Source organism: Chelmon rostratus, chromosome 16, assembly GCF_017976325.1.
Source record: "Chelmon rostratus isolate fCheRos1 chromosome 16, fCheRos1.pri, whole genome shotgun sequence".
NCBI classification, from domain to species: domain Eukaryota; kingdom Metazoa; phylum Chordata; class Actinopteri; order Chaetodontiformes; family Chaetodontidae; genus Chelmon; species Chelmon rostratus.
Window position 1 is genome coordinate 5,754,806 of NC_055673.1, and position 22,768 is coordinate 5,777,573.

At 42.6% G+C, this 22,768-nt stretch overlaps 1 protein-coding gene across 1 annotated transcript; it reads left to right on the plus strand.

Moving 5' to 3' along the window:
- Positions 1-4,324: 4,324 nt before the first annotated feature.
- eppk1 (epiplakin 1) lies at positions 4,325-22,629 on the plus strand. The gene is made up of 3 exons (XM_041954721.1): positions 4,325-4,380; positions 7,773-7,841; positions 8,921-22,629. The coding sequence occupies exon 3, from the start codon at positions 8,935-8,937 to the stop codon at positions 21,700-21,702; it is 12,768 nt and encodes a 4,255-aa protein (XP_041810655.1). The 5' UTR covers positions 4,325-4,380; positions 7,773-7,841; positions 8,921-8,934; the 3' UTR covers positions 21,703-22,629.
- Positions 22,630-22,768: the final 139 nt, after the last annotated feature.

The window sequence follows — 22,768 nt, forward strand, 5'->3', positions numbered from 1 at the left end:
AGCTCCACTGCCCTTCCCCCAACCTGGTCCACTTCTTGCCTCTTGACCAGCAGCAACATGCAACCAGCAGGCTGGTCAGGAAGTGGTCACCAGAGGCCTGCACTGGGACGTGCTGAGAGAGCTACATGATGAGGATTATCAAGGGGCTCATCAATATCTGCGTGGACAATATTCACACTTCTCCACTCACCCTGCAACCACCCTCCACCCCTGCTCTCATTGTGCAGTGTATCAGTGGACAACAAGAAGAGGAGTACAGGGACCTGGTGGACTGGACCTTGTTGGGTGGTGCAGACTGACCTGATCTGCAGCTTAGCAATAAGATAAGCAAGATGAAGGACACTTGACCTCTGTGTTCCAATGTCTACTTGTCTTTTGGCCTAAAGACGGTATTAAAAGGAGAATCTGCACAGTTCATTATTAGCTTTTGCCTGCTAAACAAACAATCTCTTCAATGCCTGCCAAAACCTTTGTTTACAGTTCAGTTCATGCATGCAGGATGTTGGCAAAAGTGAAAGATTTTGTGGAGGCAAGTAGTTCACTGGCAAGCGTTACTGAACAGGTTTCTACATGCATACTAAAAATACATGTAATGGTGTAATATAAAACTATCACCGTAGAGAGACAAAGCATAACAATACGCTCATTTAGACAAAGCTTGTGTAGCTCAGCACTTTGAACTTTTATTCAGCTATGATTCCTGAAAAGCAATTACTTAACCACCACACTATGTAAAACAGCAGCCTGCGTGGTTCATGTTGGTTTAAACAGCATGTGACGAGGAGTAAGGCAAGGCGATTAAAGCATATGTTCAGTAGGCAGTGGTTGAGTGAGGTGAAAAATAAAAGATCCCACCTCCTCCTCAGTCTTTGAGGCACACAGGCCTGGTCTTGGCCTGGAGTTTGTCAGGTCAGAGGGAGCAGACGCACAAAATAATTAACTCAGTCTATGTCTTCATCCAAATTCCCTGAGAAAAACCAATATTACACAACAGAGACAAAAGAGAGTAGGAGCTTCGCAGCCTGCGACAAATCTCACACCATGTGCAGCAACGCATACGCAATGCAGTGGGAAAACCTGATGCTGACAATGGGCAGGGGCGTGCATGTGCAACAGATCACCATCATCAAGCAAGGGAAGGAATGTAGCCTCAACACGTTTTTTTTTTTTCCTGGCAACACAGGAAAAGCAGGATTTGTTTCTGAAATAAAAACTGTTATTAAGATGCGAGGTTTAAAAGTTAAGCAGTCCACAATAAATACCTAGATACTTGTACCATGACCGTATTACACCGCGGGAAAGATTGTCTTGTCATAAAACTGGTCTGTCTGTGCAGTGGAGAGGCACAATTGGAGAGTTGAAGTAGGTGCTACATGACCAGAGAAAACATGTCAGAGGGACTGTGATGTTCTCTTTTGTTCAAAAGGCAGAAAAATACAACAGCTGGAATGTACTGGGCTCACCGCCTTCCATGACCCAAGCCGCTCCTACTGGATCGGCTCCACCAGAGCCTCCAGACTAGCATCATCACCTGCCCCGCTCCACCCTGCACTGCCGGCCAACATCACACCGGTGCCCAGACCTTCAAAGGGAGCAGCGGGAACCCATTTCATTTGAAGCAGACAGACTTCTGGGTGTGAGGGTGAAATGTGCAACAATCATTGATTTTGCTGATTCAGACTCAGATATCCTTACTGACACGTTTCCCGTCTGATTTTAAGCTGAGATTCTGTCAATGCTATGACAATAAATTAACACAATTAACACTTAATACAACAATGCTAACAGAAGTAGCAGGGATAGACAGCAGATGTAATATCACAGCATGTCCCTGTTGAAGAGAAAATAATTGGGAACACTCACCTTTCATAAATGAGTGTTTTTGTCTTGTTGTTTTCTTGACGGAAACTAACAGCTATTTCAGATCATGTGTTCGGCTGCGGTAGCTAAAGTGTGCCACTCACTGAGAGCTACTACTGTTATAAACTGACAGCACGGGTCTCATAAAGAAGCGTTTTATTGCGTGATTTCACACTGTCACGCTGTCATTAGTAGCAAAACATTCACTAAGTGCCCACACTTCCGTTTCACCTGCTGACCTTGGTTGTGTTTTGTCACTTGATTTCCGGGATCCTGAAGTGCCCGCAGCACTCTCCAGTTCATGTGGCCCAAAGCTTCGGCGTAACGTTACACAAGCTTGCGTCCCTTCCTCTGTAACCTTAGATTCAGCAAAGATGATCAGTATTTTTTCAGCCATTAAAGTGCATCAAGCTGCAGTGAAGAGGACGTTCCCGCGCTGTTTGACTTTGACCCATGTCCTAAAATGATCTGCAGTACATTAACTATAAAATGCATGTTACCAGTAGTGCTCAGAATGTTTTTAATAAAGGATCTGAGTCCTTCCTCCTCCACTGCCGGCGCGTCACCTCGTATTTCTCCTGAAGCCGGTTTGGGTCAGAGCAAAGGTGGCAAGTTTGTTCTCATCTCTATCAGCATTTGCCAACTTTTCAGAGTTAGCTGGAAGTGCAAAGCAGTTTAACCACTGATGTCAACTGATTTGTTTTGCCCAAAGCAAAAAGGAAAATGTCAGAGTGGGACTGGCTATAAAACTTCTTGAGAGTGAAATCTATCTGTCACGCAAAGGTGTGTTCCTACATGTTAGGAATCAAACTTCCCCCTTGCTGTGATTTCACAAATCCTCGCTGTCACACCCGGCTTTAACTACCGCATGATTTCTGGAAGATGAATGTGGGAAGGCAGGTTACCTGTGAGAGAGTTTGACACAGGTGAGGATATAGCTTGGTGGCATTGACCTGATTGGGTCTTTGGTTGTGTAATGTGCCCATTTTCTCCCTCAGGGAGGAAATTAATCACTTGGACGTCACCTTAACTTTTTAATATCTCTGTCATCACAAGATGTTTTTGAAAAGGTCATGATAATTATCTATTAGTACTTCTCTTCACATAGGTGTTGATTATACGTTAGACGTGCACGCGCTGCATTTGCAATTATACAACTGAGACGGATCTTTATTCCAGAGTTTTAACTTAAGCGAGGAAATATGTCATGTCATTTCCAATAAAGCTGCAAACGCAATGCTTATTTTTGATTGCAAACTTAATTTCTATAACGTTGCAAAAATGCAGCTGCAGCCCAGAAAACATGATTCACGAGTGCTGAATCAGCTAATCAGTTACTTAAAGAGCAATATTGGAGCACAAATCTAAAGAAAATCAGACTAAAAAAACATAACTTCTGTTCTTTTGAGAAATGACTTTGCAGTGTTCTCACGCTTCACTGAGTCAAATTTCACCATCACCTGTGGGAGCTTTCACCTGGGCAAACGTCTCCCAGCTGTTTCTCCACCTGCACATTAGTCATAAGACTTAAGGGTCCTTATTACAATGTGACTAATGTCTTTGCAACTGGTTTATGCAACCAGCTGTGGAGGAAATAGTGTCATATATATATATATATATATATATACACTTTAAAACAGTAAAAAGACATTTGAATGCTTAACCTCATCAGCTTCAATGACTTTTGTAAATATCTGCTTATTCTGAATCTGCAGCATGTTTCATAGGTAACAGGTGATAGTATCATGATTGGGTATAAAAGGGAAATCCTGGAAAGGCTCAGTTGTTCACAAGCGAGGTTGGAGCAAAGTTCACCACTTTGTGAACACGGTTGTGTAAAGGAGATAACAACATGGGCTGAGGAACACTTGGTGTAAAACTGCTTTTATTTACACAGCGTCGCACCTTTTTTGGCAGCCCCGTCCCCAACCTGTTGATTCTCTGCTGTTCACAGTGCAGAACCTGCCAAACCTGAGGGATAGTCACACTGAGAGACAAAGCTCTGTGTAATGGCGGGGCATCCGGCTCTGTTTGTCAATGCCTGGCTGATTAGATAAGGAAGACAAGCGTTTGCATCACCGCTCACTTTCAGTATGCACATTATGAAAAGACAAATCATTTACTGCACATCAATAAAAGAGGGTTTCAGACCCCTGTGTTTGACCAGAATAATCTATAATAATGATAAATCTGCTGACCTCGAGTACAGTTAGAAGGGCTAAATTTGCTTGCTGTTATTGTTGAGAGCATAATGCACACGCTCAGAGGAAGTCTACAGGAATTCCTGGCATCCTGAGCACAGTGCGAGAGGATCACCAGCCGTTACTCCCTCACAGCCTGAGCACAGGAGGCTGTTCCTCCGGAGTGGGAGGGGCTCAACAGCTGGAGCTGCTGTATATCTGACCAGTGAGCACAGAAGACTACGTCTGAGATGTTGAGAGCACCTTAAAACCCCACTGTCTGTCTTACCAGTCGAGACCGACCCCCAACCAGAGTGGGACTTCACTCCAGAGACGTCAGGTAAGAGGAGATTTTCCTTTTTTAAACAGTGATGATTTAAAATTCAGTAATTTACTTCTTTTGTGTCTGAGTTCTACAATAAAAGAAACAGGCCTTTTCTTCCAGTGAAAGTGTCGTTTAGTCCAAAGTAAATCCACGTTTAAACCGTGGCTTTTTCTTCTTCTGTGAGTTGAGTTTGAGATAATGTTGTAAAAGTCAAAAGTGGAGAAATAACTGTATTCTGCTGCGTCAGCCAACACCCATCTGATAAAAGAGAAAGCAAACATTCCTCGCTGATTACCTTTGACCAAACTCGTTAAAGTAAGGTTTTGCACAAAGTGGGCCTGTAAGTCACTCTTTTGACAAGTCTGAGCAGTGTGCCTACATCACCCTCTGAGCTGGTGACACACACAGTGACAATCCTCTAGTTTCCATAATGTTATGCAACTCTACACCGTACTGCATTGCCTCATTCATTCCAGTGTTTCTATGGCTGAAACGGTGTCAAGAACCACATTGCACCACAATGATAGACTTAAGTGATCAATCATGGTTTACGACTTAATTTTCTTCAAGGCATAAAACCTTAATGCAGGTTCACTGGATTGTTAACTTTAAAGTCTTCCTGCCATTCAGACAGATTCTTGGCTGGGATGACGGTACAGTTAGTCGTATAACTCATCCAGACAAGTAGGCGTGGCGTTAATTTGTCTTAAAGGCATGTCAAAGTGATCGCTGAGAGAAGTTTTACCTGAGTCAATGTCAGTAAATCAGTTTTACTTTGTAATTGATGCAAAAATATAAGTCTTTTTCCTTTTTAAAACACTAGTATAAAATGCATTTTTTAAAAAGTTAAAAGCCGTGTATGTAATGAAACGTGTAGTCAAAGCTAAACTAACAGCCCGATGCTTTGTTGGCTGAAAGAATGAATGAAAACTCTGATGCTACCTCATGCCCTGTTAAAGTAAAGTTGGCGTCACTAGATTTAGAGCTGCAATGATTCATCAAAGATGCCAAACAATACCTCCCACCGCTTCTTTAAGTTGCTGCTTTTCCTTGTTTAACATTAAAGTAAATTAAATATCTTTGGACTGCTGGTCGGACAGAGCGAGACATCTGAAGACGTCACCTAGAGCTGTAAAAGTATTTTATAGACCAAACAGTTAATCATAACAGACAGATTAATCATGCAGCTCTAATTAGAACTTCATTAGTAACCGATTCCAAACAGATAATGAGGTTCATTATATTTGTGTCCACTTTTACAAGTGTCCACTTTATTAGGTACACCTGTGCAGCCTAATGCAGACCAATATTACTGTTCAGTCATAAAGTCTACTTCTATGAATCCTCTGATGTTCAGGTTTTTGTAACACTGTCATACAGGTGCTAAATTATGTTCTAGCGTTGACGTTATAGTAAGTGATGGTGCTGTACTGGACTGCGCTATATTCAGAGGTGTTTCTGAGGTGTAACCTGCCCCTGCACATGCATGTAAATGCAGGGAAAGGAAAATAAATCAAATCAAATCAAGTGGAAAGACCTCTTAATGTAATGTAATCCAGTACAACATCAACTTTAACTATAACGTCAATAATAGTGTAGTTTAATGTACACACTTTGATAAGTCATCAATGCAGCCATGAGCTTCTTAGAGGCATATGGTACGGCAAAATTAAACATCATAGATGACTTTAAATGGAGTGGGTAGGAAAGTGAATTGAACTCGAAACACGAAACACAAGCTGACCTTTAAACAACGCCACCACAGTATGTTAACACTGTGTGGTGACTCTGTAGCGTCATGCAGGTAATGCATTTGCCTTCACGATATGTTAAGCAAACTCACACGGTGCAATAAATGCAAAGTGAACGTTCAACAACTTTAAAAATATTAACAAAGCGACAGCAAACAGTGCTTGCAGGCAGCACTGCATACATGCTGCTGTTGTACAAACAGAAAGGGTTAAGTTTACTTTGCATGAGCAGACGTGTGTGTTACTTGGCATGCAGGCTCTCACAGCTATGACGTCGTTACTGACACACAGTGACCTCGTGGGTTTTGCATTGCATGTAGCGAGAAAAAGGACACACCTTAGCCCCCTCTGACTACAAATGGCTATTTTTAACTACCTGGTGCTAACAAGCTATTGTGAGAAAATGCTTGAATGACAGCTGGTGATTTCCATCTCACGCAGTAAAGCTAATTATTATGATTATGATTTTCTGACAAATTCCCACAGTAAGCAACATATGGAAAGAGTTACGTATAGAACAGAGCTATTCATTATTCACGTCTACAGGTGGCAATGACATCATCTATCATATTAAGTGCAGCCACTAACCAATCAACAGGAGGAACGTAAAAAGCCACTGGTTTAGAGAAAACAGCATTCGCCTCAGCAGTTATGGTCTATGAATATGGTCTAGTGTCTAGTTTTCATTGCTATATCTTATTTTCTTGTGATTTAAATATGTTCATAGGATCAAATCATTCATTTTCACTAGCCAAAAAGCTAAGATAAGCGTACAGTATACTACCAGCTCTGCACTTAACAGCAGACAGACAAAGTTAGCGACCAGCAGGTGAACATAGTGCAGCATTTAGCATCTAAGGAGCCAGATATTTCCTTTCCGTGTATGTGTTTGAAGCGTTTCAGTGCCAGTTGTTACAACACTGGGCATCTGGCTGTTCCAGTTTTAAAGCATAACATCTCGTCTTGACAAAGCACATTCACAATGCTTGTAAAACACGTCCCTGAACTGGCAGAGTTCAAGTCTAATCTGAACAGAGACATAAGGAAATGAAAAGAAAGACTTTGCCTAAATAAATATCTTTCTGTGCTTTGTGTGCTCATGCATGAATTCTGTATGAAAAGTCACTTGGACTATGCAATTAAAAAGATATTTGCACTAAAGTGCCTAAATTCTGTAAGGTTTGTAGACAAAGGGCATCAGCTAGCACGTAATTACATTTACTGGGAGGTGCTCACTAGGTAGACCTCTTTTTGTTTGTTGCGTATTGAATCAAAGGTATTTCAAATTGTTTTAAACTGTTCTGCTTTTATTCATGTATCCTTACATACATTACCTCTTATATCTACACAAAAACACACAAACGTCTGCACTCTCAAACTGGAAACATTTAATTTCTCTTTTTTGTTAGGTGGGTAAATTACTTTTTAGGCATGTATTGGATTCAGTATTGCATCAATATCACCCCCTTATATTCTTGCTGTCTTTGTCTTTGTGGACAACTAATCTGATATTTAGTTGTGACTATCAGTTGGTAAATACACAGGTGCCTTTAATGATTGTGCATGACGAAAAAAGAAAACAAACGTATCATAAAATAATCATAAGATCAAATCATAAACATGCTTAAACATATTTTGCTTGGTTTATCTCTACAGGGACGGAGTTTCAAAGCCCCAGCGCTCTGACCATAATTGCGCGGGTATCTTTGGTCTTCATCCTGAACGGTGAGTCATGCGAGTGTCTGAGGCTGTCTACAGACTCATATGGAAACTAAAAGTACAGTACAGTACAGACTTCAGTGCAGTATGTTACATTTTCCATTAAGGGAAAGCTTTTGCATTAACATGAAAGAAAAGTAAGACATGAGACATAAGGCAACCACAGTAAACAACATGTTTACATGTTTAGAGTGTTTTGTAGTGTGCTGCTTTCTTCACTTTTTTTAGGAAGGGTTTGGCAGGTATTTCAGGTAATTTAGGCATTTACTTTACTTTCCGCTAAAGACTATAAATAACTGACTGTACAAAATGCACATTCTTAGCCAAACAATACAAGCTTGAAATCAAGCAATCTTAATAACTCATGTATGCATACATGGTGGGGAACAGTAATCAGCAAACCGATGAGCTGGACAGCTCCATTTCAGGCTAACGATTTACTTTTTTTTTTTTTACGATTACAATATTTTTCAATTAGTCCATAAAAATAAACAGTGTCAAAGAAGTAAAGTTACTGAGAGGATACATAATGAGGGAAGGAAAGGGGATACAAAACCACTACAAACTACTGCAAAAGTATTAAAAAGAAATCCCACTGGGGCTTGTCTCTGTCTGATTTCATAGCAATTTTAAGAGCAATCTAAACCCCAAAATTTCAATAAAATATAGCACATAGGTTGACCTTACTGTCCAAAAAAAGTGGAAGAAAGCCTTGAAGGTTATATTTTCGTTTTTGTTGAAACCTGGGTGTTCTGAGGAGAGGTGTTGCTCATAATGTAAGATATTTTGCAGGCTGTTTAGACGAAATTAGTTTTTAGCAAGTGGTACCAAGTAAAATGGCAACTGTTTGCGTCCCACTTTAGTGTCACTTTGATACAGTATCTAGTCTTAAAACTACGTGCAACTAGTGACAGGGAAGACTGGTAAATACTGTCAAAAGACATTGCATATAATTTTAACAATATACATAAATTCTTGAGAAAAAATTCAATATCTATCTATCTATCTATCTATCTATCTATCTATCTATCTATCTATCTATCTATCTATCTATCTATCTATCTATCTATCTATCTATCACACAGCTCTTTAGGCCAAGATGGACTCCATCAATCAAGACACTGAGGTGAAGACAAATGGCCACACCGAAGTCCACAGACCTGTGGCTGGCATAATTCTGGAGAAGACAAAGGAGAAGATAACCATATACCAAGCCATGAAAAAACATCTTCTTAAGCCAGGAACAGCATTAGCCCTGCTTGAAGCACAAGCAGCCACAGTGGGCATCATAGACCCAATTAACAATCGAGTACTTCCTGTTGCAGATGCTGTTAAAGAGGGAATAGTTGGACCTGAGATGAAAGAGAAGCTCCTCACAGCAGAGAAAGCCATCAGTGGCCATGTAGACCCTTACACCAAGCAAACAATATCCGTATTCCAAGCTATGCAAAAAGATTTAGTCCCAAGAGATTATGGACTGAGGCTGCTGGAAGCACAGATAGCTACGCAAGGCCTGTTTGATCCTGTTGAGAAGACAAATATTTCAGTTGAAGAAGCAATTCAAAAGGGCTACTATGAAAAAGGTTTACTCAATAACCAGATGTCTGAGCTCCAAGTGTTCTACAATCCAAGCTCACAAGAAACTCTGAACTATCAGAACCTCCAACAGGCATGCACTGTAGATGCTGACACCGGCCTGTTGCTCCTTCCCATTTGCATCACCTTCAAGGGTCTGCGAAGAGGTATTTCCTCCACTGAACTCCTTGAATCAAAGATCATTGACAAAGAAACATTTGAAGACCTACAGAAGGGAAAGGCCACAACACAGGATGTGATGTTGATGGAAACAGTGAAAGACTTCCTGGAGGGGAAAGGCAGTATTGCAGGCATTGCTGTACTCTCGTCAAATAAGAGAATGAGCATTTATCAAGCCATGAAGCAAGGCATATTGATGCCTGGAACAGCACTAGTTCTTCTCGAGGCACAGGCTGCGACTGGATTCATGATTGATCCTGTAGAAAATAAAAAATTCACTGTGGATGAGGCTATCAAAAACAAACTTTTTGGCCCAGAATATCATGCAAAGCTGCGTTCTGCTGAGCGGGCAGTAACTGGATACAAAGACCCATACTCAGGTGAAACTATATCGTTGTTTCAAGCACTGTCAAAAGACCTCATTGTTAAGGAACATGGGATCCGCCTACTTGAGGCGCAAATCGCTACAGGTGGAATAATAGACCCAATCAACAGTCACAGACTTCCCACAGAAGTGGCCTTCAAGAGAGGTTACTTTAATGAAGAAATGAATAAAATACTAGAGGACTCAGGAGATGACACAAAAGGGTTTTTTGACCCAAACACAGAAGACAATCTAACTTATCTTCAACTGATGGAAAGGTGTGTCAGTGACCCCATCACTGGACTGTGCCTCCTCCCTCTCCGTGATAAGTCAGACAGGCTGAATTTTAACTTCATTGACTACCAAACGAAAATGACCTTCAAAGAGGAGAAGGTGAAAGTGACATATGGGAAGTACACGGGAATGACAGTATCTCTGTGGGAACTCCTGATGTCAGAATACTTTGATGAACATCAGAGGAGAGACATCTTTCAAAAATACAGAGAAGGGGAGCTCAATATTAAGATGATCATCACAACAGTTTTGGAAGTCATAGAAACATCTGTGAAAACAGCTCAAGTCATTTTTGAAGGGATCAGAGAAAATGTCACAGCCAAACAGCTCGTGGAGGCAGATATCATTAGTGAGAAGGTTCTGGAGGATCTGAAAAAGGGAAAGAAGTCAGTGAAGGAAGTGACAGAAGACGAAAATGTTAACATGTACCTACAGGGGAAAGACAGCATTGCAGGTATTCTGCTTCCTGATTCTCAAATAATGACCATCTACCAGGCCAGGCAAAAAGGAAAGCTGATGCCAGGAACTGCTCTGGTTCTACTGGAGGCACAGGCAGCAACGGGGCACATTATTGACCCTATTGGAAACAGGAAGTTTTCAGTGGATGATGCTGTCAAAGCAAAGATTGTGGGGCCTGATGTCTGTCAAAAGCTTCGCTCAGCAGAGAAAGCGGTCACTGGGTACAAAGATCCATATGACGGCAAAATAATCTCTCTGTTCCAAGCCATGCAAAAAGATCTCATCCTAAAAGACCATGGAATTCGACTCCTGGAGGCACAAATTGCTACTGGTGGGATCATTGATCCAGTGAACAGCCATCGCATCCCTGTCCATGTGGCCTATAAGAGGGGATACTTTAATGAGGAAATGAATCAGATCCTGGACGATCCAAGTGATGACACTAAAGGATTCTTTGACCCCAACAACCATGAGAACCTGACATACTTGCAGCTCATGGCCAGATGTGTCACAGATCCCAGTACAGGTCTGTGTCTCTTGCCACTCAAAAGCAAAAGTAACAAAATTAACATAGATGATAACATGAGGGAAATGTTCAAAACAACAACAGTTGCTGTTAAGTATGGCAGGTTCAAGGGCAAGCACACAACACTGTGGGATCTTATCAATTCAGAGTATCTGTCTGAGGACAAAAGACAGGAATTTTTTAAGCTCTTCAAGTCAAGGAAAGTCACAATTGAGCAACTCACTGTCACCATTTTAGAGATCATTGAGACCAAGGAGATAAAACAGCAAGCAGGGCTAAACTTTGAAGGTCTCAGAGGAGAGATCTCTGTTGTGGATCTTTTAGAACTTGAAATTGTTGATGAAAAAACATACAACAGTTTGATTGATGGAAAGGTGACAAGCACAGATGTGATGAAAATCGACAGCGTGCGAGACTACCTACAAGGGAAAAGTTGTCTGGCTGGGGTGATACTGCAACCATCGGATCAGAAGCTGAGCATCTATGAGGCACAGAGAATTGGCATTCTCACACCTGGCACTGCCCTTTGCCTCCTTGAAGCACAAGCAGCCACAGGGTTCATTGTTGATCCTCTGAAAAACAAAAAACTGACAGTGGAAGAAGCTCTCAAAGACAAGCTCATTGGTCCACAGATGTATGAAAAGCTACTGTCTGCAGAGAGGGCTGTCACTGGTTACAGAGATCCATACACTGGTCAAAAGATCTCACTTTTTCAAGCCTTGAAAAAAGATCTAATTGTCAAGCAGCATGGCATCCGTTTACTCGAGGCTCAGATTGCTACAGGTGGTATCATTGATCCCTTGAAGTGTCTTCACTTACCTCTTGAGGTTGCATACAGGAAAGGATATTTTGATGCAGAACTTAATCAAATCCTATCAGACCCAACTGATGACACAAAGGGCTTTTTTGACCCAAAGACACACAACAATCTGACATACTTGGAGATGCTGGGTAGATGTGTCAAAGATAAGGAAACAGGACTGTTTCTCCTGCCACTGAATGACACACCAAAAGCTACAGGATCAAAAGCAAAAATGTATACTGACACAGAGATAAAGCAAGAGTTTGAAAACACACCTGTGAGCACATCAGTAGGACGCTACTCAGGAAAGTCAGTTTCTCTGTGGGACTTGATTCACTCTAGGTACTTCACTGACGATCAGCGGCTTGAGTTCACTGAAATGTACAGAACAAGGAAGACAACCATAGAAACCATTATCACATCAGTGATTTCCACCATTGCAAAACTGGAGGAAAGTGAAACTGCCAAAATGGTAAATGGCCTGCGAAAGCCTGTCTCTGCACAACAATTACGGGATTCTGACATCATTGATGCAGATACATTCAAACAGGTGAAAGAAGGAAAACTCACTCTTGAAGCAGTAACCCAACATGAACCTGTGAGAGGATACCTGAAGGGAACTGGGAGCATTGCTGGAATTAAGGTTCATGCATCCCAGAAAGTAATGAGCATATATGAAGCAAAAACTGAAGATCTGTTGACTCCTGGCCTTGCACTTGTACTGCTTGAAGCTCAAGCTGCAACCGGATGGATCATTGATCCTCTCAAAAACAAATTCTATGCTGTTGATGAGGCAGCAAGAGAGAAAGTAATTGGACCAGACGTACTTGAGCAGCTTCTCTCAGCTGAACGAGCTGTGACTGGATATAAAGATCCATACACAGATGCAACAATATCACTGTTTGAAGCCATGAATGAACAGCTGATTCAAAGAAGTGATGGCATTCGCCTTCTTGAGGTACAGATAGCAACTGGAGGAATAATTGACCCAAACCAAAGTCACAGACTACCTGCTCATGTTGCTGTTAAAAAGGGGTATCTTGATGAAGAAATTCACAAAATTCTGTTGGACTCCACTGATGATGCCAAGGGATTCTTTGATCCAAATACCAAAGAAAACCTCTCTTACCATCAGCTCATAAAGCGATGTAAGAAAGATCCTCAAACTGGGCTACTTCTTTTACCCCTGTACGAAGAGGAATCCCATGAATTCCACACAGATGAGAAAATAGAGCTTGCTTTCAAAAACAAAACTATTGCCATGAATGCAGGAAAATTCAAAAACAAAGAAGTGACACTGTGGGAAGTGTTGCTCTCTGAATACATATCAGAACAAAAAAGGGAGCAGCTCATACAACAATACAAGACCCGAACCATGACAATAGAGGAGATCATTGAAATACTCACTGTTATTGTTACAGAAGTATCATCAAAAGAAAAAAAGTTCAAAGGACTAAGAAAGCAGGTTTCAGCCAGTGAGTTGTATGAGTCAAAAATTATCTCAAAGGAGCTATTCACACAGATTATACAAGGTGAAGTAACTGAAGAAAAGGTTAACAAGATGGAATCCATTCAAAAGTACCTTGGAGCTACAAACTGTATAGCAGGGGTTAGAGTTGAATCGACAAAGAAAGTTATGAGCATCTACGAAGCCAGAACCAAAGGCCTGCTGACTCCGGGCACATCTCTTGTGCTGCTAGAGGCACAAGCCGCCACTGGCTTTGTCATTGACCCGGTGAACAACAAGAAACTTTCAGTAGAGGAAGCTGTGGCTCAAAGAGTAGTGGGCAGTGAGTGGAAAAATAAACTGCTTTCAGCAGAAAGAGCAGTTACTGGTTACAAGGATCCCTACACTGGAAACACAATCTCTTTGTTCCAGGCCTTGAAAAAAGATCTCATTGTCAAAGACCATGGAATTCGTCTCCTTGAAGCACAAATTGCCACAGGAGGCATAATCGACCCAGTGTACAGTCACAGAGTGCCTGTGCAGGTGGCATACCAAAGAGGTTACTTTGATGAGGAAATGAACCAGATTCTGTCTGACCCTGATGATGACACCAAGGGCTTTTTCGACCCCAACACTCAAGAGAACCTCACCTATCTCCAGCTAGTCGAAAGGTGTGTTACAGATCCCATCACAGGCCTTAGCTTACTGGTCATTGCGAAGAAAGGTGAGTTTTATTTCTTTGTTGATGAGGCAACAAAACTCATTCTGAAATCAACAACAACAACCAGAGCAGGAGGGAAATACCATGGAACAACGGTGTCTCTGTGGGATCTGCTCTACTCCAAATACATCACTGAGGAGAAGAGGAGGGAGCTTGTCCAACAGTACAAGTCTGGATCAATCACAATTGAACGCTTTTTGGAAATCATCCTGACAATCATTCAGCAGCAAACCACAACAACCTCATCGTCATCAGTGGTCACATGCCAACCACCAGAAACAAAAGTGGACAGCAGCACAACCACTACCACAACCACTAAAATCACAGAGACGACAGAAGTCCAAACATTCCATGGAATCAGAAAGGATGTCACTGCAACTGAGCTGCTTGAATCAAAAATCATCAACGAGGACCTCTACAAAGATCTCAGCACTGGAAAGGTCACAGTGACGGAAGTAAGTGAAATGGACTCAGTACGCAAGTACTTAGAGGGAACCAACAGCATTGCAGGGGTGTACCTGCAGTCCACCAAAGAGACAATGAGTGTCTATGAAGCCAAAAGCAAGGGCCTGCTGACTCCTGGTACTTCTCTGGTTCTGCTGGAGGCACAAGCCGCCACTGGCTTTGTCATCGACCCGGTGAACAACAAGAAACTTTCAGTAGAGGAAGCTGTGGCTCAAAGAGTAGTGGGCAGTGAGTGGAAAAATAAACTGCTTTCAGCAGAAAGAGCAGTTACTGGTTACAAGGATCCCTACACTGGAAACACAATCTCTTTGTTCCAGGCCTTGAAAAAAGATCTCATTGTCAAAGACCATGGAATTCGTCTCCTTGAAGCACAAATTGCCACAGGAGGCATAATCGACCCAGTTTACAGTCACAGAGTGCCTGTGCAGGTGGCATACCAAAGAGGTTACTTTGATGAGGAAATGAACCAGATTCTGTCTGACCCTGATGATGACACCAAGGGCTTTTTCGACCCCAACACTCAAGAGAACCTCACCTATCTCCAGCTAGTCGAAAGGTGTGTTACAGATCCCATCACAGGCCTTAGCTTACTGGTCATTGCGAAGAAAGGTGAGTTTTATTTCTTTGTTGATGAGGCAACAAAACTCATTCTGAAATCAACAACAACAACCAGAGCAGGAGGGAAATACCATGGAACAACGGTGTCTCTGTGGGATCTGCTCTACTCCAAATACATCACTGAGGAGAAGAGGAGGGAGCTTGTCCAACAGTACAAGTCTGGATCAATCACAATTGAACGCTTTTTGGAAATCATCCTGACAATCATTCAGCAGCAAACCACAACAACCTCATCGTCATCAGTGGTCACATGCCAACCACCAGAAACAAAAGTGGACAGCAGCACAACCACTACCACAACCACTACAATCACAGAGACGACAGAAGTCCAAACATTCCATGGAATCAGAAAGGATGTCACTGCAACTGAGCTGCTTGAATCAAAAATCATCAACGAGGACCTCTACAAAGATCTCAGCACTGGAAAGGTCACAGTGACGGAAGTAAGTGAAATGGACTCAGTACGCAAGTACTTAGAGGGAACCAACAGCATTGCAGGGGTGTACCTGCAGTCCACCAAAGAGACAATGAGTGTCTATGAAGCCAAAAGCAAGGGCCTGCTGACTCCTGGTACTTCTCTGGTTCTGCTGGAGGCACAAGCCGCCACTGGCTTTGTCATTGACCCGGTGAACAACAAGAAACTTTCAGTAGAGGAAGCTGTGGCTCAAAGAGTAGTGGGCAGTGAGTGGAAAAATAAACTGCTTTCAGCAGAAAGAGCAGTTACTGGTTACAAGGATCCCTACACTGGAAACACAATCTCTTTGTTCCAGGCCTTGAAAAAAGATCTCATTGTCAAAGATCATGGAATTCGTCTCCTTGAAGCACAAATTGCCACAGGAGGCATAATCGACCCAGTTTACAGTCACAGAGTGCCTGTGCAGGTGGCATACCAAAGAGGTTACTTTGATGAGGAAATGAACCAGATTCTGTCTGACCCTGATGATGACACCAAGGGCTTTTTCGACCCCAACACTCAAGAGAACCTCACCTATCTCCAGCTAGTCGAAAGGTGTGTTACAGATCCCATCACAGGCCTTAGCTTACTGGTCATTGCGAAGAAAGGTGAGTTTTATTTCTTTGTTGATGAGGCAACAAAACTCATTCTGAAATCAACAACAACAACCAGAGCAGGAGGGAAATACCATGGAACAACGGTGTCTCTGTGGGATCTGCTCTACTCCAAATACATCACTGAGGAGAAGAGGAGGGAGCTTGTCCAACAGTACAAGTCTGGATCAATCACAATTGAACGCTTTTTGGAAATCATCCTGACAATCATTCAGCAGCAAACCACAACAACCTCATCGTCATCAGTGGTCACATGCCAACCACCAGAAACAAAAGTGGACAGCAGCACAACCACTACCACAACCACTACAATCACAGAGACGACAGAAGTCCAAACATTCCATGGAATCAGAAAGGATGTCACTGCAACTGAGCTGCTTGAATCAAAAATCATCAACGAGGACCTCTACAAAGATCTCAGCACTGGGAAGGTCACAGTGACGGAAGTAAGTGAAATGGACTCAGTACGCAAGTACTTAGAGGGAACCAACAGCATTGCAGGGGTGTACCTGCAGTCCACCAAAGAGACAATGAGTGTCTATGAAGCCAAAAGCAAGGGCCTGCTGACTCCTGGTACTTCTCTGGTTCTGCTGGAGGCACAAGCCGCCACTGGCTTTGTCATCGACCCGGTGAACAACAAGAAACTTTCAGTAGAGGAAGCTGTGGCTCAAAGAGTAGTGGGCAGTGAGTGGAAAAATAAACTGCTTTCAGCAGAAAGAGCAGTTACTGGTTACAAGGATCCCTACACTGGAAACACAATCTCTTTGTTCCAGGCCTTGAAAAAAGATCTCATTGTCAAAGATCATGGAATTCGTCTCCTTGAAGCACAAATTGCCACAGGAGGCATAATTGACCCTGTGTACAGTCACAGAGTGCCTGTGCAGGTGGCATACCAAAGAGGTTACTTTGATGAGGAAATGAACCAGATTCTGTCTGACCCTGATGATGACACCAAGGGCTTTTTCGACCCCAACACTCAAGAGAACCTCACCTATCTCCAGCTAGTCGAAAGGTGTGTTACAGATCCCATCACAGGCCTTAGCTTACTGGTCATTGCGAAGAAAGGTGAGTTTTATTTCTTTGTTGATGAGGCAACAAAACTCATTCTGAAATCAACAACAACAACCAGAGCAGGAGGGAAATACCATGGAACAACGGTGTCTCTGTGGGATCTGCTCTACTCCAAATACATCACTGAGGAGAAGAGGAGGGAGCTTGTCCAACAGTACAAGTCTGGATCAATCACAATTGAACGCTTTTTGGAAATCATCCTGACAATCATTCAGCAGCAAACCACAACAGCCTCATCGTCATCAGTGGTCACATGCCAACCACCAGAAACAAAAGTGGACAGCAGCACAACCACTACCACAACCACTACAATCACAGAGACGACAGAAGTCCAAACATTCCATGGAATCAGAAAGGATGTCACTGCAACTGAGCTGCTTGAATCAAAAATCATCAACGAGGACCTCTACAAAGATCTCAGCACTGGAAAGGTCACAGTGACGGAAGTAAGTGAAATGGACTCAGTACGCAAGTACTTAGAGGGAACCAACAGCATTGCAGGGGTGTACCTGCAGTCCACCAAAGAGACAATGAGTGTCTATGAAGCCAAAAGCAAGGGCCTGCTGACTCCTGGTACTTCTCTGGTTCTGCTGGAGGCACAAGCCGCCACTGGCTTTGTCATCGACCCGGTGAACAACAAGAAACTTTCAGTAGAGGAAGCTGTGGCTCAAAGAGTAGTGGGCAGTGAGTGGAAAAATAAACTGCTTTCAGCAGAAAGAGCAGTTACTGGTTACAAGGATCCCTACACTGGAAACACAATCTCTTTGTTCCAGGCCTTGAAAAAAGATCTCATTGTCAAAGATCATGGAATTCGTCTCCTTGAAGCACAAATTGCCACAGGAGGCATAATTGACCCTGTGTACAGTCACAGAGTGCCTGTGCAGGTGGCATACCAAAGAGGTTACTTTGATGAGGAAATGAACCAGATTCTGTCTGACCCTGATGATGACACCAAGGGCTTTTTCGACCCCAACACTCAAGAGAACCTCACCTATCTCCAGCTAGTCGAAAGGTGTGTTACAGATCCCATCACAGGCCTTAGCTTACTGGTCATTGCGAAGAAAGGTGAGTTTTATTTCTTTGTTGATGAGGCAACAAAACTCATTCTGAAATCAACAACAACAACCAGAGCAGGAGGGAAATACCATGGAACAACGGTGTCTCTGTGGGATCTGCTCTACTCCAAATACATCACTGAGGAGAAGAGGAGGGAGCTTGTCCAACAGTACAAGTCTGGATCAATCACAATTGAACGCTTTTTGGAAATCATCCTGACAATCATTCAGCAGCAAACCACAACAACCTCATCGTCATCAGTGGTCACATGCCAACCACCAGAAACAAAAGTGGACAGCAGCACAACCACTACCACAACCACTACAATCACAGAGACGACAGAAGTCCAAACATTCCATGGAATCAGAAAGGATGTCACTGCAACTGAGCTGCTTGAATCAAAAATCATCAACGAGGACCTCTACAAAGATCTCAGCACTGGAAAGGTCACAGTGACGGAAGTAAGTGAAATGGACTCAGTACGCAAGTACTTAGAGGGAACCAACAGCATTGCAGGGGTGTACCTGCAGTCCACCAAAGAGACAATGAGTGTCTATGAAGCCAAAAGCAAGGGCCTGCTGACTCCTGGTACTTCTCTGGTTCTGCTGGAGGCACAAGCCGCCACTGGCTTTGTCATCGACCCGGTGAACAACAAGAAACTTTCAGTAGAGGAAGCTGTGGCTCAAAGAGTAGTGGGCAGTGAGTGGAAAAATAAACTGCTTTCAGCAGAAAGAGCAGTTACTGGTTACAAGGATCCCTACACTGGAAACACAATCTCTTTGTTCCAGGCCTTGAAAAAAGATCTCATTGTCAAAGACCATGGAATTCGTCTCCTTGAAGCACAAATTGCCACAGGAGGCATAATCGACCCAGTTTACAGTCACAGAGTGCCTGTGCAGGTGGCATACCAAAGAGGTTACTTTGATGAGGAAATGAACCAGATTCTGTCTGACCCTGATGATGACACCAAGGGCTTTTTCGACCCCAACACTCAAGAGAACCTCACCTATCTCCAGCTAGTCGAAAGGTGTGTTACAGATCCCATCACAGGCCTTAGCTTACTGGTCATTGCGAAGAAAGGTGAGTTTTATTTCTTTGTTGATGAGGCAACAAAACTCATTCTGAAATCAACAACAACAACCAGAGCAGGAGGGAAATACCATGGAACAACGGTGTCTCTGTGGGATCTGCTCTACTCCAAATACATCACTGAGGAGAAGAGGAGGGAGCTTGTCCAACAGTACAAGTCTGGATCAATCACAATTGAACGCTTTTTGGAAATCATCCTGACAATCATTCAGCAGCAAACCACAACAACCTCATCGTCATCAGTGGTCACATGCCAACCACCAGAAACAAAAGTGGACAGCAGCACAACCACTACCACAACCACTACAATCACAGAGACGACAGAAGTCCAAACATTCCATGGAATCAGAAAGGATGTCACTGCAACTGAGCTGCTTGAATCAAAAATCATCAACGAGGACCTCTACAAAGATCTCAGCACTGGAAAGGTCACAGTGACGGAAGTAAGTGAAATGGACTCAGTACGCAAGTACTTAGAGGGAACCAACAGCATTGCAGGGGTGTACCTGCAGTCCACCAAAGAGACAATGAGTGTCCATGAAGCCAAAAGCAAGGGCCTGCTGACTCCTGGTACTTCTCTGGTTCTGCTGGAGGCACAAGCCGCCACTGGCTTTGTCATCGACCCGGTGAACAACAAGAAACTTTCAGTAGAGGAAGCTGTGGCTCAAAGAGTAGTGGGCAGTGAGTGGAAAAATAAACTGCTTTCAGCAGAAAGAGCAGTTACTGGTTACAAGGATCCCTACACTGGAAACACAATCTCTTTGTTCCAGGCCTTGAAAAAAGATCTCATTGTCAAAGATCATGGAATTCGTCTCCTTGAAGCACAAATTGCCACAGGAGGCATAATTGACCCTGTGTACAGTCACAGAGTGCCTGTGCAGGTGGCATACCAAAGAGGTTACTTTGATGAGGAAATGAACCAGATTCTGTCTGACCCTGATGATGACACCAAGGGCTTTTTCGACCCCAACACTCAAGAGAACCTCACCTATCTCCAGCTAGTCGAAAGGTGTGTTACAGATCCCATCACAGGCCTTAGCTTACTGGTCATTGCGAAGAAAGGTGAGTTTTATTTCTTTGTTGATGAGGCAACAAAACTCATTCTGAAATCAACAACAACAACCAGAGCAGGAGGGAAATACCATGGAACAACGGTGTCTCTGTGGGATCTGCTCTACTCCAAATACATCACTGAGGAGAAGAGGAGGGAGCTTGTCCAACAGTACAAGTCTGGATCAATCACAATTGAACGCTTTTTGGAAATCATCCTGACAATCATTCAGCAGCAAACCACAACAACCTCATCGTCATCAGTGGTCACATGCCAACCACCAGAAACAAAAGTGGACAGCAGCACAACCACTACCACAACCACTACAATCACAGAGACGACAGAAGTCCAAACATTCCATGGAATCAGAAAGGATGTCACTGCAACTGAGCTGCTTGAATCAAAAATCATCAACGAGGACCTCTACAAAGATCTCAGCACTGGAAAGGTCACAGTGACGGAAGTAAGTGAAATGGACTCAGTACGCAAGTACTTAGAGGGAACCAACAGCATTGCAGGGGTGTACCTGCAGTCCACCAAAGAGACAATGAGTATCTATGAAGCCAAAAGCAAGGGCCTGCTGACTCCTGGTACTTCTCTGGTTCTGCTGGAGGCACAAGCCGCCACTGGCTTTGTCATCGACCCGGTGAACAACAAGAAACTTTCAGTAGAGGAAGCTGTGGCTCAAAGAGTAGTGGGCAGTGAGTGGAAAAATAAACTGCTTTCAGCAGAAAGAGCAGTTACTGGTTACAAGGATCCCTACACTGGAAACACAATCTCTTTGTTCCAGGCCTTGAAAAAAGATCTCATTGTCAAAGACCATGGAATTCGTCTCCTTGAAGCACAAATTGCCACAGGAGGCATAATCGACCCAGTGTACAGTCACAGAGTGCCTGTGCAGGTGGCATACCAAAGAGGTTACTTTGATGAGGAAATGAACCAGATTCTGTCTGACCCTGATGATGACACCAAGGGCTTTTTCGACCCCAACACTCAAGAGAACCTCACCTATCTCCAGCTGGTTGAGAGGTGTGTTATTGATTCCATTACAGGCCTTAGCTTACTCCCCTTGTACAGATGAAGGAAAGAGGACGTTTCTACCAGCAATTATCCTTGTGTTTTGCTTGTATTATGAGATTACCAGTTTACTGTTGTTCAATCAAAATTGCAGTTTGTATTATTTCAAGTTTTTTAAAAATGTATTATAAGTTGTCCTTAAAGAGATCTGGAGAGAAAAATGCATGCAAACTTTGCTATGCAAAATACTGTTAGTTGTTCATGGTTGAAAAGAGAGCAAGAAAATGATTCTATATTATTATTATATTATTATAATGGCACTGACACAGCAAACTGGAAATCAGCCATGAACCCTAAAATGAACCCAACACATTGAAAGAGAATGAATGGCCTTAAAATCTCTTAGACCGCAGAAATCACCTAAGTCGATTCTAATAATCACTGTAAAATCATATACATAGACATGAATGTTCTTCGTTACCTGTGTTTGATATGACAAATTTCTGCTGTGACGAAGGCCTTCTGGTCATATTTAAAAGTGCCATATATGTCTGTGGCCTCAGTCATCTTATTTTCACATTGTAATTACCCAATTCTGTTCTTCTTTGAATATATACATGGCAGTAGATGGTGTAACATTTTGAATTTTTAATACTTATTTTCCATTTTGATGCTGTTTCATGTTTTTTGTGGGATTTGTTTGTTTTCATTCTGATATAACTAGATGAAATTCAGCTGAGCCTATTTTTTACCTTTCCTATTGAAGTTGCATTATGAATTATGTTTAAATTTAACGCTTTACAGCTTTTCTTACTGAAATGTTGTTTCCTAAGTAAGTCAAATGTGAGCACAGTGAATACTGTTTTGCAAGGCCTGCTTTGACCACACCTGGAAACTATCCACGCACTTACTGTTTTTTGGGTTACTGTCAAACCTTTCTTGCTCAAACTGTTTAATTGTTTGGCTCAATAAATAAGATATGAATACTGTAGCTCGGCTTTTTTTTAAACAATTTTGCTTGAACATCTTAATATTTTTGGAACTATCATATGGTTCTCAATGTGTATCAACACAGCACATACTGTACAAGAATTTCATTGCCGAAGAGAACCTTCATGGGTTGGAAAATG

Coding starts and splice junctions, on each gene's coding strand:
- eppk1 (XM_041954721.1), top strand. CDS start 8,935: ATGGACTCCATCAATCAAGACACTGAGGTGAAGACAAATGGCCACACC.